This window comes from Misgurnus anguillicaudatus, chromosome 22 (genome assembly GCF_027580225.2).
Source record: "Misgurnus anguillicaudatus chromosome 22, ASM2758022v2, whole genome shotgun sequence".
Classification (NCBI taxonomy): domain Eukaryota; kingdom Metazoa; phylum Chordata; class Actinopteri; order Cypriniformes; family Cobitidae; genus Misgurnus; species Misgurnus anguillicaudatus.
This window is the reverse complement of record NC_073358.2, coordinates 14534427-14550434: the sequence shown is the minus strand read 5'-3', so window position 1 is coordinate 14550434 and position 16008 is coordinate 14534427. Positions and strand designations below refer to the sequence as shown.

The following is a 16008-nucleotide window of genomic DNA, read 5'->3' as shown; positions in this document are numbered from 1 at the left end:
CAGAAATTGGCATAGTAGTATCCATTGGGGATGACTCATCGACAGGCTTTCCATTATCCGTCTCGAGGCTGTGATCGTAGTGTACTGGAAACCCTTCAGGCGTTTCCGGAGCAGTCCCAAGGATATTGTTGTAGCATGCTGGAACAACATCAGGTATTGTAGGGACCGTCTCAAGAGGTTCGCTGCCGCTGTAGGGTGTTGCATTGTCATCAGGCATCGCCGGGGGCGGCTTGAGGGCACTGGTCCAACTGTAGGTTCTTTCATCTTTATCAAGTCCTGGTACGGGGAGCGCAAAGGTACTGGTGTAGCATGGGGAAGCCATGGTTTCTTGAAGCCTGTTAAACAAGTGTGTTGAATGATCCAAACTGGTACCATTTTAATGCCTGTAATAGGTAGGCGGGGTTAGGAGGCCGGCCCCTGAGGGCGGGACACACCTCTCTGGGTGGAACAACTTCACTTTAACGGATGTGTAGCGATCATAAAGTTCACACCATCTAAACAGTTTATCAATGCATGAAAAAATGTTGTCAAACATTCGCACATCTTTCCATTGAAGCAGATATACCAAGTTGTAGTACTTGTGATGCTCAGACTCGGGAATCGGCCAAGTATATTCCATGATCTTAGTCTTGTCGTCGCAGCGAAAAATATAAACAAAGTCATCTGGCAGCTTTCTACAATGGTCTCCAACCACCCGGTATCTTGTTTGAGGATCCTCGCCGTCCCACTCCGCGATGTACAAAGGCTCGTCGCCGCAGTTGTTCAAATCGCTCCAAACATAGTTATAAAATATGAACCAGTCTTTAGCAGGGAATACCAAACTAGGATCATCCGAAGTAATTCCATCTACCAAATCGCCAGCAAAGAGCCTGACGAACCGCGACTCCTTGTCAAACAGATATCTCCCCACACGTCTATCAGACATTGAGAATTCATGTCTCACAAATTTCTCATTTTCATGGAGAAACTTTGTCAAACTAACACTCTGTTTTTTCTTAGGAGCGAAAGTAATCCTTTCTTCCATTTCCACAATACCTCTTCCCGGAGAAGTACAGAACACCCGTCTCGCCTTTTTAGGAGTCTTTGGAGCAATCATTGCAACGCTAGAACCACACCGTCTTCTTGTTTAAAATACAAACTACCAGACCTTATTTATTCACTCACACAGGAGAGGGGAGGCGTGAAACAACAGAGACCATAGGACACCTGGACAAACATCATTTCCTGAGTAATTTCCGGAGTAATTTCCGGGGTATAAACATTAATTGCCACCATAATATTTTATTACAGGAAGCAAACAACTCATAAGGTGTTAGGTCGTAAATCAAGGCCATAAATCATCATTTTGACACATGGTAGATCATATTTTCTTCTCACAAGAAACCTGTAAGTAAAGTCCATATAAATCTGTAAGTTCAGCTTGCTGTACACAAAGGCAATGTACACAGTTAGCCATCTCAAACCTTAGGCTGAAATTGTTTTCCAATGTTTTTCCCTTTTTCCTGGAAACATGTACGTTGTTTAATCTTAGTTTTTCTCAAACCAGTATTAATATTACAGAATAAGATAAGCTGATCTGCTGAACTTACCTTTTTGGAGGACATGTTTAGATGTTTAAAGGCTGAGAAAACAAAATAAAGAAAGTTAATATATATCACATCAAAATATATTAAATGTTAAAATGTTACCCAGATGTACCCCCAACCCTTCCAGAGCTTTTATGTATTATTATAAGAGATTTGATTCAATTTAAGATTTTTATTCAATAGGCTTTATGCCCAGCTGCACTACTTCCTGAACTTCAGCCACCTCATTGTTTCCTGTTTGCCATTATTGGACAAACGGATTAATCCAGGTGTGTCTGATTATTGTTGTTGTGACTACTGAGGTCAGGCACACCTGGATAAATCAGTTTGTCCAATAATGGCAGACAGGAAACAAGGAGCTGGCTGAAGTTCAGGAAGTAGTGCAGCTTGGCATAAAGCCGATTGCTACCATTTAAAAGGTTTAACCATATACCACCAAATAAAGGTTTAAAAATAAAGTCTAAAGGATATATTTATAGGCTACATACATTCTGGCTGGTCCATTATGCTGCACACTTATTAAAAATAATTGAACCACATCTACAAACTTATTTTGGTTATTTAGCCCACAAGTTACTTAAACTGGCATGTCCATTGTTTTTACAATGAATTAAATGGCTTTTTTAATGCGTTTGCCACAGTATTCAATCCTACACGTTATTTTACTACAGTACAGTAGGCGGCGGTATACTGTAGTGTGCAGTTCGTGTCCGCATCGTCATACGCGCCACTATCGCTGGAAGACTGCAGGAACAGAAACCCCTGGAAAGGTAAGTTAGGAGTTTTAGGCCATGTTTATGTTAGAGCATTTGCGTTTTAAAACGGCATTTTAAAATGAAAACGATCCTCGTTTATACTGGCATTTTAAAAAGAATCTTCACCAACACTATACACCACCATAAACGCATGAAACATGACCAATCATGTAACTGGGCATGCGCATAAAAGTGTTAAATAACTTATTACTCTAATAATAGCTTACCTTTGCGCATTTACGCAGCCTAGGGGTGTGCGATATTGACAAAAAGTCATACCTGGGTCCTTTGCTGGCAACTATAACAGACACTATTTTTGAATCTAAAAAAATGTGTTTGGGAAAGTCTTATACTGTTCTAGCTCCCCCCTACAACATATTAATATGATTAATAGGTTAATTTTGATTTTATAACTAAACAGAAAGGTCTTTATGATTTAAAAAGAAAGCATTCAAGTGAACAGTACTAAACAGTAGCGAACTTGAAGCAAAAATAAATTTCAGCAAATGCAAACTTCAATCAAACATAGTAAGAGGTGAAGTATTGCTTTAGCCTACCAGAAATGCTTATTGCATTAATTTTTAAAAGTGTGCGAGGTCCGTGCACGTCCTACGCTAGCAACACAGAATAGCTAAAAGCGCAAGCGCCTTAACGAGCATTATATATTAATGACGTTGAGTTTATTGTTTTTATTAATTTATATTCACAAAACTTATCAACAAAACATCGATTAAAATTAAGAGACAAATTATCTGAAACGAAATTCATTTTAAAGTAGCAAACAAAACTTACATTAAACTGGGAAATAATGTCTGACCCATTACAATTCTCCCTTCATATTGGCCTTTACAACGCCTATATGGCGTTTAAAATTACAGTCGATCTTTCGTAAGCTAACTAAATTTAAACAAAACATAAACACTTATACTGTTCTAGCTCCCCCTACAACATATTAATATGATTAATAGGTTAATTTTGATTTTATAAACAAACAGAAAGGTCTTTATGATTTAAAAAGGAAGCATTCAAGTGAAAAGTACTAAACAGCAGCGAACTTGAAGCAAAAATAAATTCCAGCAAATGCAAACTTCAATCAAACATAGTAATAGGTGAAGTGTTGCTTTAGCCTACCAGAAATGCTTATTGCATTAATTTTAAAAGTGTGCGAGGTCCGTGCACGTCCTCCGCTAGCAACACACAAATAGCTAAAAGCGCAAGTGCCTAAACGAGCATTATATTAAGGACGTTGAGTTTATTGTTTTTATTAATTTATATTCACAAAACTTATCAACAAAACATCGATTAAAATGAAGAGACAAATTATCTGAAACGAAATTCATTTTAAAGTAGCAAACAAAACTTACATTAAACTGGAAAATAATGTCTGACCTATTACAATTCTCCCTTCATATTGGCCTTTGCAACGCCTATATGGCGTTTAAAATTACAGTCTATCTTTCATAAGCTAACTAAATTTAAACAAAACATAAACACATTAAACCCAACAATACTCAAACATTAATATAAAACAGACATTATCTATAAGGATACATGTTAAAACAATCCGATATAGCGTTTATAATAGCTGGTTGGTAGATGTTTACTATTTTTGGCAAAACCTCCGTGGCAAACCAACATTTACATGAATAAAATAATTTTTACTTTGAAAATGATGCGCTGTCACGTTAACATCAGCTGTTCGTTTACATAAGACTCGTCTACGTTCATTTACACTTAGAGCAACGTCTGAGTTCTCAAACTAAAACAGGGTCTGCAGCGTTTGCGAACGAATCCATTTATGAGGGTCAAAAACGGTGATGTAGTGTAAATGAAAGGCGTAAAATAGCAAAGGTAACGCATGTTAAAGGATAAACACATTAATGTAAACATAGCCTTAATTTAAACCTTAAAATGTGGGAAGAATCAATTCGGACAGAATCTCGCGCACGCTCACACTTGTAGGCCGTTTCTCAAACGGAAGGCTGCATCCTCCGGAGGTTGAATATGCAGGCTGGATACGTCATCAAGCCTGGTTTATTTCAGTTAAATGAACATTACATTCGCAAGTCATAAGCATATTACAACAATTTACGATTAACTGTGAATATTAGTTAACTTTATTATTGTTAATATTCTTAAATATCAGTCTTGATGACATAAAAGTTATACAGCCAAATGCTACCTCCAGTGGTTAGCCTTTGGATTGAGGCGCAGCAACTTATTAATATTACTTCAAAACCTTATACATTTACTCTAACACTGAAACAAAGTAAGCGAGTAACTTAAATATGGCTACAAACCTCGAATGAGTTATCAAACTGCGCTCTTGAACCAATATAAATACTGTAAGTTATATGGCAACGATGATAACGAAATCTTACCCTGTAACGAAAACTTGACAAAATTACTAACTTTTAAACAATTAACTACAAAATAAACGGGATGTGTATAAAAAATGACGAAATTTAAAGGCGCTTTTGTTTAATACCTCCACCGAGACCGTTGTGTCAGTTGAAGTTTGACGTGTGAGGGCTCGTGCCAGATAATTCAAACGTTCTCGCACGCAGTCAGGAGGCTTGTTTGACTTAATGCGGCGCCGCAAGAACAGACAGCCGGATGACGTCAAAGTACCGCGAGAATGATTAAAGAAATCATATTTTGTCTCGCTCTCGCGATACTTTGATTACTTTGACGTCATCCGGCTGTCGCAGGCCACCATATTGAGATGTGAGTCAAAATATATACTTTTATAGCCATATATGACATTTCAATGTTGTGACATTTTAGTTTTCCTGGCTAAAATAATAGAATTTGGTAATATTTGTTAATAAGATTATTAATAAGTTATATTTGTATATTTAACTTGTATAGCAAGTTATATTTGTTGGAACAAATAAAGATATTGTTAATAACAAGCTGAGATGGTGAGTTTTCTGGCTATGGTTTTAAAGGATCTTTAAGAAGGGGAAAGAAAGAATAGGTACTTTGGTTAAATTCGTTTACATGCATAGTTCATGGAGAAATTGTTCAGAGAAAGCATTCAAACACAACCTAACATCTGATGCTTTTTACTGTCTCATGCTTTTCTGTGTTCCAGGGTCCAATGTCACGATATGGCGCTTTTCCAATGTAGGGTACAACTTGGCTCGGTACGATGCAGCTCAGCTCGCTTTCGTTGCTTTTCCAGTACAGTTTAGTATCGCTTCAGAGTGGGTGAGATTATAGGCAGGGGTGCACATAACTGGTGCGTATGTGCAAATAGAAACAATTCTAGCGTACCAGCGTTGCCGGAATTTTGTTACATAGTTAGCTAATTTACTGCAACATAAGGGATTTCTTCGTGCATCAGTGGTAAGATAATTCATGTGTGTTGTTAGCAGTGATCCGCATCTCAATGCTTCAGACAGCTTGCTAGTACAAGTAGACATTTATATGAGTTAGGCTAGTAGTTATTTATAAAGATTACATAAGTAAAAAACAATAACTTAAAGGCTTATTTTATGTACATCACTGTCTACCATGTTTAAACAAAAGAGATATGGCGAAGAGAATAGTCAGGAGAAAAGTGATGATGTCAGCATGTAGGATGTCTGTGCAATGAATAGTGTGAGTACCAAGTAACATCTCCAGGTGCTACTTTGAGAACCAGACCTTAGGCACGACTATAACATGGGCTTCAGACGATGACATTTTTGTCCTGTGGCAGCTACCATAGAATTTCATTGTGTTTCAAAATTGAGGTTGATTTCTATTCACAATTTCATCGCTAGATGCCACAACAAAATATAATACACCTGTAACAGATATAACTTTTGAATTGAAATATGGTTTAGCAAATGCTGGAATTAACATGAACTAAGATTAATAAATATTGTAGAAGTATTGTTTATTGTTAGTTCATTGTGGCAAATGCTAACAAATACAAGCTTATTGTAAAGTGTTATCTTTGCAATTTAATACTAAACTTAAAAATTTGTAATTTCAGAGGGGTTGAAGGTTAAAATGTTTTGAGCTCATTTGTTAACCGTAAACAATATAATAATATTGGGCTTGTTTTTGAAGCTGCGGTTACTTTTTTGTCTCACAAGAGCTGGCAACACTGAAGACAGTTTAGTAAGAAACCGTTAGAAAAAAGAAAAATAATAGAAAAAAAGGAAAATTATGAAATTACAAAGTACACCTTATTTTGCAGTCTAACCAACACTTTGACAGTTTAAATGATGGGTGTAGAATGTGAGATATAGTTCAAGTTTACATGAGGATGTATGTCTTACCTGTATCTTTTTTATTGTTCTTTTCCAGCAGTTTCAGCGTTAGACTTGTGTTCCGCGTGTTTGGCCTCTTTAGCACTTGCTTTTTGAAAGTCATTCCTTACAACAGATTGAGTGACTGTCATTCTGCATTTCTGTTTGCATTGCTTTGCTTGCATTTGAATCCTTTGCAATAATAAAAGTTTTACATTTGAGCTGTAGTTGTAGATTCAAGTTTGTTTTTCCTTGATATAGCCTAATGTATTTGTATAGATTTTTGCTGTGTGACAATTATTTATCATGCAGTGCTTCATATATGAGAAAGACAACGCTTGAAGAACCACACAACACCGTATCATATTAATCAAAATAAACAAGTACTTGCACTTCATTTATATTTAATCGGGTGATATGTAACTTCACAATGGTGGATTCTTTAACTATTACATGAATATGTGCATTGTGATTGTTATATCTTGTCTTTATATAACATTAATCACACACTGAGACGATTGCTGTGTCAACTCACTTTCTGTTTACTGAGAAAATCTGAACTCTCTTCTTCATCGACAACATAACATACATACGGGGGAGACCTACAGCGCCTCCTAGTGCACTGGAACATTAAATACATCACATTTTCCTCCCCACTTAGCGTTGTTGTAATCATTCCAGTATTAATGTTACATATACTTGACATAGACAAAGATAGTTTCTTTCATTTCCTTTTACATGTCCACATGTACATGGGTATAAATGCACTAAGATTCACTTGTATAATGAAACACTTTAGTAACATCAAAATATTGAACTTTGATTAAACATTAGAATCTTAACTGTAGAAATATTCAATGAACTGTGTTGTGCTTATTCTTTTAAATTAAACTCAGCACCATGACTGTTAACATGCACACAATAGAATTGGTTTATACCATCACGGTAAGCCTTAAGGGCTAAACCGTACTGGAGGTTTGATGGTACGTTCAGGATAACGCTTAGTCTCTTTGTGTGGAGTGTGTAATACCACCTCATTGTCCCCAATGGCTGAATCTTCAGATTGTGTTAATCCAGTTGGAATTTGGTCAAAACTAGGATGTGATGTTTCTCCTGAGATAGGATATTCACACTGATCCAACAGATTCCCCTCAGGGACTTCAATGGTCTCTGGACCAATCTCATTTCCATGACCACCATCATCCTGACGTGCCAGAATCTGATCAACGTGACGCCTCCAGTGAACTGAAAGTCCCACATCAACAGTGTATGATACTGGTCCTGTTTTTGCCGATATCACACCAGGCATCCACTTCTTTCCTCGCCGATAATCACGAACACATACCCTGTCACCCACAGCAAATGTTCTTTCTTTCGCATGAACTTGACGACGCTGGCACGATTTGCTTTGGGCTTTTTCGACCACAAAAGCAAGATTTGGCTTCAGTAGATCAAAACGAGATCGCAACCTCCGATTCAAAAACAGCAAAGCAGGTGATTCTTTTGTAGTGGCGTGGGGGGTGTTTCGGTACGCCAGTAGAAAGGTGTCCAACCTTTGTTGAATGGAAGTTGATCCTTTTGAACATCGTAAAGCCCGCTTTACTGTCTGAACCATGCGTTCTGCCAAGCCATTCGTAGCTGGGTGAAAAGGTGCAGAACGTGTGTGTGTCACTCCATTGGCCTTGAGAAATGTCTGAAACTCCTCAGAGGTGAACTGAGGTCCATTATCACTAACCAGTACTTCTGGGAGTCCATAACGACTAAACAGTGTCCTCAGAACCTCGATGGTCTTAATAGATGTAGTTGAATTCATCACACACACCTCAGGCCATTTAGAGTGAGCATCTACCACTATTAGATACATGTGTCCTTCAAATGGACCTGCAAAGTCCACATGTATGCGTTGCCACGGTGATTCTGGCCATTTCCATGGGTGTAAGGGTGAGGGTCCAGGTGCTTTTTGTGTCTGCAGGCATGTCTGACAGGTTTTTACCAACTGTTCAACTTGAGTGTCAATTCCAGGCCACCAGACATAACTACGTGCAACCGCCTTCATTCTTACGACCCCTGGATGTCCAGTATGTAATTCTGTCAGTACCCTGGATCTCAGCTTGGGAGGGATGACAACCCTCCAACCCCACATGAGGCAACCTTGCTGAGTAGTTAACTCATCCCTCCTGTGCATATATGGTGCAAGCTCCTTATTTGCATCCATGACATTTGGAAAATGCCTAGTTGTTACCATCTCCATAACCTGAGACAGAATTGGGTCTGCCCTAGTCTCTTTACAAATGTCTGCACACAGTACAGGTAGAGCCTCCAGCTGTTTTACTTGAAGTAACTCCACTGTGTCCGACTTAACTTGAGATGCAGTTGGCAGGGGTAAACGTGATAACCCATCCGCATTGCAGTGGTGTGCACCATCTTTGTACTGGATGTCATAATCATAGGCTGCCAACAACAAAGCCCAACGTTGTAAACGAGCTGCAGCCATAGATGGAATGGCTTTTGTTGGACTGAAGATGGTTGTCAATGGACGGTGATCTGTAAACAATGTAAACTTCCGCCCATACAGATATTGGTAGAATTTTCGTACTCCAAAAACAATACCAAGTGCCTCTCTTTCAATTTGGGCATAATTTTGCTCTGCCCTACTTAATGTCCTTGATGCAAAGGCAATTGGTTTTTCTTGTCCATCAGGAAGGACGTGTGAGATGACCGCGCCCACACCATATGGTGAAGCGTCACAGGCCAGTCGAATTGGTAGCTGTGGGTCGTAGTGCACCAACACACTTTGTGACAGTAACTCTTTTTTCGCCTTGACGAATGCATCTTCACACTCCTGAGACCACAGCCACTGTTTTCCTTTGCACAGTAGAGCATTTAGAGGGGCTAGCACTGACGCCAGATTAGGGATAAATCGACTGTAATAGTTTAAAAGTCCCAGAAATGAACGAAGTTGTGTGACGTTCTTTGGTGCAGGTGCATCCATGATTGCCCTGACCTTTTCAGGTGACTTATGTAGGCCCTGAGCATCAATGCTATGCCCCAAGTACTCCAGCGAATCTTTAAAGAACTCACACTTCTCACGCTGGACACATAGCCCAAATTCATCCAAACGACTGAGGACTGCATCCACATTTTTGAGATGTTGCTCATCATCTGACCCAGTCACTAATATATCATCTAGATAACAGTGAACATTTGGGAGGCCTTGCAAAATCTGATCCATTGCCCTTTGGAAAATGGCAGGTGCCGAAGCAATTCCAAATGGTAAACGATTATAACAGAACAGCCCTTTTGATGTGGTGATTGTAAGGCACTTACGTGAGCTTTCAGACACTGGAACTTGTAGGTATGCATTTGAAAGGTCTAATTTAGTGAAGCGCTTGCCCCCTGCTAATGATGCAAATAGATCCTCTATGCGAGGGATTGGATAACGCTCAACACAAAGGGCAGGATTCACTGTTACCTTAAAATCTCCACAAATCCTCACATCCCCGTTCCTTTTTACAACTGGCACAATCGGTGTGGCCCAATCGCTGCATGTCACAGGGGAGATGACCCCCAACTCCAAGAGGCGATTTATCTCAGCCTCAACCTTTGGCTTCAAAGCATAGGGGACATTGCGTGTTTGGCAAAATCGTGGCTGAGACTGTGGCTTGAGTGACACTGTGGCTTCGATACCTTTTAACAAGCCTAATCCTTTCCTGAAAACATTTTTGTGTTTTGATAGCACTGTCTCAAGTGCATCCTTTTTCACACTCTTAATTTCACGCCAGTTCAACCTGATTTTCTTGAGCCACTCTCTGCCAAATAGAGGTGGGGCACTTCCTTCCACAACATAAAGTGGTAATGTAGCTTTTTGTTTGTTCATTTTTACTTTCACTTCAATGACCCCTACTGGAGACACCACTTCTCCTGTATATGTTTTCAAGATCACATCAGTTGTGTGCAGTGGTTTATGAGCCAATTGTGCATTGTAAAGTTCTCTTGAAATTAGAGAGACAGCCGCTCCAGTGTCTAGCTCCATTTCCATAATTTCTCCTTCTACCTTTGGTTTAAGACAAATGTGTGACAATTCCTCCTTTTTAGTCATCACATGCAGCGCAAGTTCAGTATCTGTAGTGTCGTCACTAGAGGAGTCCTTTACATCCATTTGATGCACTTTCTTTTTCTGCTGGACCTTTTTCATCCTCTTTAACTTGGCCTTGTTATCTTCAGTCATGTGTTTCCCTTTAATTCTACAAACTCTGGAAATGTGACCTTTTTTACCACAATTGTGGCACTGTTGCTCTTTGAAATAACAGTCTTTTTCGTTATGGTTTGTTTTTCCACAACGGTAACACTTATTTCCTCCTTTTTCTTTTAAGGACAGAGCATTCACTTTTAAAGAGTTACTTAACTGATGAGATTCCCTCGTGGCCGTTTCCATAGACACTGCAATCTCCACTGCTTTTTGAAAAGTGAGAGCTGCTTCCGTCAATAGCCGCTTCTGTATGGACTCCGTTTTCAGACCACACACAAAGCGATCGCGCAGCGCGTCTTGCAAATGCGTCCCAAATTCACAGTGTTCACTCAGCTTTTTCAGAACTGCGACATACTGTGCTACTGTCTCTGTTTCGTGCTGACTGCGGTTATGAAACCTAAATCTCTCTGCAATCACGATCGGTTTCGGTGAGAAATGGTTTTTTAAAACAGTCACAATGTCATCATATGACTTTGCACCCGGCTTATCTGGTGCGGTTAAACTCCGCAACAGGCCGTATGTAGATGAACCTATGACACTCAGCAACACCGCGACGCGTTTCTCATCTGCAATATCATTTGCAGTCACAAAGTTTTCAAACCTTTCTATGTACGTAGTCCACTGTTCAGCTGCCTCTTCGAAGGCATCCATATGACCGATAAACACAGCCATTACGTCAGGTGTTGTGTCCACAAGTTCAGTATGTCCAATCTAACAGTGCAGCAGCCAGACAGCTCAGGCGTTCGCCAATCCTCGTCGCCAATATGTTATATCTTGTCTTTATATAACATTAATCACACACTGAGACGATTGCTGTGTCAACTCACTTTCTGTTTACTGAGAAAATCTGAACTCTCTTCTTCATCGACAACATAACATACATACGGGGGAGACCTACAGCGCCTCCTAGTGCACTGGAACATTAAATACATACATCACAGTGATTTCGATTTATTGACGATAGTTATGTCTTAGGAATAGTATGGATAATCATTTACTAAAAAAGACATGGTGCCAGATCTTTATTCACGTTAAATGTAAAATTATTGTACAATTGTAAGCGACTTTAATGGGATCTATGTAATAAAATCAGTAAATGGTCTATATAAAGGTCATGTTTTTACCATACTAAGTAGTTTAAACAAAGAAAAAATATTAATATTAGATACTATAAACTTCGGTTTTCATTAAAACAGCATTTTTACTTTGATGTCTGCATGAAAGGGTAACTCTTAAGTGTAACTCCCTGCCTTATGGTTAAATGTGTAGAATGGATTTATATTTAAAGCTTTGAGTGGTTTCACGTCCCCGGAAGGTCCGCCAGCGAACGTTATTTAGCGGACCATATGTGGACGTTCACGGAAGGTCCGTCAGCGAACGTTATTTAGCGGACCATATGCGGACGTTCCCGGAAGGTCCGCCAGCGAACGTAATTTAGCGGACCATATGCGGACGTTCCCGCAAGGTTCGCCAGCGAACGTTATTAAGCAGACCATATGCGAACGTTCCCGCAAGGTCCGCCAGCAAAAGTTTTTTAGCGGACCATATGCGGACATCCCCGGAAGGTCCGCCAGCGAACGTTACAATGCGGACCAATTGCGGACCTAAGAGGACGTTCGCAACGTCCGGGGGACGTCCCCGTTTGCTGGGCATATTGGCATTATGATTGTGTCACAGGTCGGGGCGGACCCAGAGATAGCTAAACAAGGTCACGCCCCTTCCTAGTTTCCACCTCGAGGAGGTTCCCAAGACTACCCCAATGACCAGACAGACAAGTATACTATAATTAAAATACAACTTTATTAAATATTTAAAAAGGTAAGGGGAAGAGGGAAATGGCAGTTAAAAACAGTCTCTTCTTCTGATCTCCAGGACAACTCCAAGTAGAGCGGGGGCTAGGACTCCTTTCCTGAAGGGTTTCTACTATCCGTGGCGCCCTCCGCTTCTCCTGGAGGCAGAACAGGAAAGACAATTTAGTGCTTGGTTGGTAATTTCTTCGGTACCTGTTACTGGCAATGGTCTGAGGTATTTGCTCCTTCTCTCGCCCCCTAGGGTCGCTGGCGAAAACTCCTCCGGCCTCCTCCCGGCCGGAACTAAAAGCAGAAGTGGGATATGCAACACGGGTGAGAACTTCACACAAAGGTAAGTACTTTACCAGCTGAAGCTTGGCATTCCTCTTCAGGCTGTACTGGGAATGAAGGTAGGTTACGTCCACAGGTAAGGTATTCCAGACAGAGGTAAGGGGTTTGCATAAACGGGGGCTTTACGTTCCTCTGCAGGGCGTGCTAAGGACAGAGGTAAGTTACACCACACAGGTAGGTAATTCAGACAAAGGTGGGAGGTTTGCATACACTGGGACTTCACGTTCCTCTTCAAATCGTGCTAGGAACAGAGGTAAGTTACACCACACAGGTAAGGTACTTCAGACAGATGTAAGGGGTTTGCATAAACTGGGGCTTCACGTTCCTCTGCAGGGCGTGCTAAGGACAGAGGTAAGTTACACCACACAGGTAGGTAATTCAGACAGAGGTAAGAGGTATAATGGTTGACTCACCCAACACGGTTCCCGGGGGGCAGTGGATTTTCGGGGCGCCTGCTGTACACAGGGGACGCCGGGTAGAAAGCGTACGGGCCTGAACGCTTCCCTAGTTCCCCCCTCCTCTCTGGTACTGGGGGTACTGAACTGGGGCGAACTCTTGAAGAGGCTCCGTATGGAGATGGTGAATGTGCATGCAACTACCCTGGATGATGACCACGAGGTCCACAATAGGTGTCTGGACTGAGGGCGGCACCTATTTTTACCAAACACAGCACACACTGCAAGCTTTAGTGCACACACCCACAAAGTAAAGTTCACGACTCACCCACAGCAGTCTTCACACATTTCACGTGACACCAGGAGATGCCTAACTCGGCCCAGGTCTCTCGGGGGGGGGGGATTCGTTGGGCACTATTTCCAGCACAAGAAGAAAAGGTCGTAGCAGTGGTCGTAGGACCTCCTCGCCGTTCTAAATACACCTCGCTCAGCGCACCCACCCTTTACTTCCAGTGGGGCCAGCCTCTCGATCGATAAACTCACAATACTAATCAGACACACAGACTGGCATCAAGAATACTCCGTTTGACAATGGTTGAGGTACTCACGTGTAGTCGGGGATTATCCCCAGGAAGAGATCTCCAACTTGGCTTCACTGCTAGTTCCCGGCTCGCCTACGTCTTCTTCCCCGTAGGGCCGGCACAAACTAGCACACTCACAACACGCTTCGGGTACGCCTTCGTTCGTGGCGCTTGCAGAAATGTATACTGTACTCATGTGTTCAGACCCCCACAATACTCCGTGGTTCTCTCGCTGTTTACTCGATCCTATCACGTAGTTTCCACAAGTCTACTTCACCCAGTCACCTCTCCTCTCTACTCTTCTGGTTTCACCGTTAACAGCTTCCGCTTTCTTCCCTAAGGGATCAGTTTCCAGCACATGCACAGGCCTGCACAGCAGCAATCAAACGCACCAAAAAGCACACTGTTTGGTCCTGTCCCAAATGGCACACTCCGGACTTGTGGTCCTCCTCGGAGTCCACACTTTGATGACATCACGTAGTCCAGACTTTAGGGACCCTTAATGCGAGTCCACGTGGGTGCAACGGAGTCGTATTTTGGGACAGACTCGAGCGTCACACCGGAAATAGGTAGAGAAGTTGCCCGTCAGTGTGAGCTCCTCCCTTCCGTCGTCTGATTGGTCTGATTGCTCTTTCGCAAGGACTTCTGGGTTGGTAAAGTGCGCGAAGCCTGCTGCAGTGCGGGCTTCGCTGAAGACCGCATCAAGGGGGCAAAGGAGGCGCTGATGAGCACACTTCAAAGCGTAAAAATGACAGATGGGACACCCTACGGACTCGTGGACTAAGCGAGCACGCGCAATTTAAGGCCACAAGACCGAAAGTCCACATGAAGTGCGCCATTTGGGACAGGGCCTTTGACTCTTCAAAGGTCTTTTTATGCTCTGCTTTTCCTCTTCATTGGCATCAGCAATCGCTGCACTAATCGCCCACACCTGTGCGTAATATGGCCTGATTTTGCCCTCGGGGAAACCCCGGAAATTCCGGTGTTCGGAGTCAGTCGTCCGGGCGGAACCATCATCGGGCGGAACCCATCTTCCATACTTTTGGTTCCGCCCTCACAAATCGTCACCTGGTGACAATTGTGAGGGCAGAGTGTGTTTAGTTTTCTACAGTAGCAATAATAATTATAAATATAGCTGCAAGCAGCGATTAGCGGGGTTCAAGCGATCTGGGACCTTAAAGGGGTCATAGCGTGAAAATCTGACTTTTTCCATGTGGAAGTGCTATAATTGGGTCCCCAGTTCTTCTATCAACCTAGACAACGTAAAACAGATCAACCCAGTAACTTTCTTTGGGAAAACCGTTCTCTGTAAGCATGTGAAAATTTACATAGTTCAAATTTGACCTGTTTTGTGAGGTAGGTAGCAAAGCGAATTACAATAATACTGCCCCCTTTATCTGCACTATCCAACCACAGCACTGCCATTTAGTGCAGAGAGAAAGAAGGGAAAAAAATAATTGACCTCACAATTGAGATTCAATTACAACAAACCACCATCATTGTGATTAGTGTTTGCATTTCATCCACTCATTTGCATTTTAAAGGAAACAGCCAAAAACGGCACACTTTTGCTCCGGCCTACAAAGTGTCAATTTTAACATGCAATCATAAATGGTCTGTGGAGTATTTTTAGGTAACACTTCACATACACACTCTGGGGACACAAACAATTTATTTTACATCTTAATAAAATCTCATAATATGACCCCTTTAAGGGCATGCCTGTGTAGATTTGCTGCTACTTTGCTGCTAGAATCTGGAATACTAACATGTTACCAATTTTCTGTAGAGAATATGATGTGGTGCATGCCATGGCAAGATTTGCCACACAAAAGGTTTCAAAAATTGTTAACAAGAGACAATACAGCCCACCACAATTTCTCTACGATGTTCTGATATAGAGATATACATGTCACAGGGCTAACCTATAACACAGCAATGGTGAAGAATAAGCTAACACACACACAGAAGCAGAAATGGCAGGGTTAGGAAATAATACTTTGAAATAAATGACCAATCTCCATATGCTTGGTGTCCTTGAAGATTCCATCAACCTA

General features: G+C 41.4%; 1 protein-coding gene and 1 long non-coding RNA gene across 2 annotated transcripts; both read right to left on the bottom strand.

The window, feature by feature from the left end:
• Positions 1-1463: 1463 nt before the first annotated feature.
• LOC141358864 (uncharacterized) lies at positions 1464-5128 on the bottom strand. Its single transcript, XR_012365366.1, has 2 exons — positions 4830-5128; positions 1464-1621 (listed from the first exon to the last, which is right to left on the bottom strand). It is a non-coding gene; the product is annotated as an uncharacterized lncRNA (long non-coding RNA).
• A 1964-nt stretch (positions 5129-7092) lies between these two features.
• LOC129444523 (uncharacterized protein K02A2.6) lies at positions 7093-11389 on the bottom strand. Its single transcript, XM_055205239.2, has one exon. The coding sequence runs from the start codon at positions 11018-11020 to the stop codon at positions 7538-7540; it is 3483 nt and encodes a 1160-aa protein (XP_055061214.2). The 5' UTR covers positions 11021-11389; the 3' UTR covers positions 7093-7537.
• Positions 11390-16008: the final 4619 nt, after the last annotated feature.

Excerpts from the sequence above, each read along its gene's own strand:
- LOC129444523 (XM_055205239.2), bottom strand. The coding sequence starts at position 11,020 with ATGGAAACGGCCACGAGGGAATCTCATCAGTTAAGTAACTCTTTAAAA.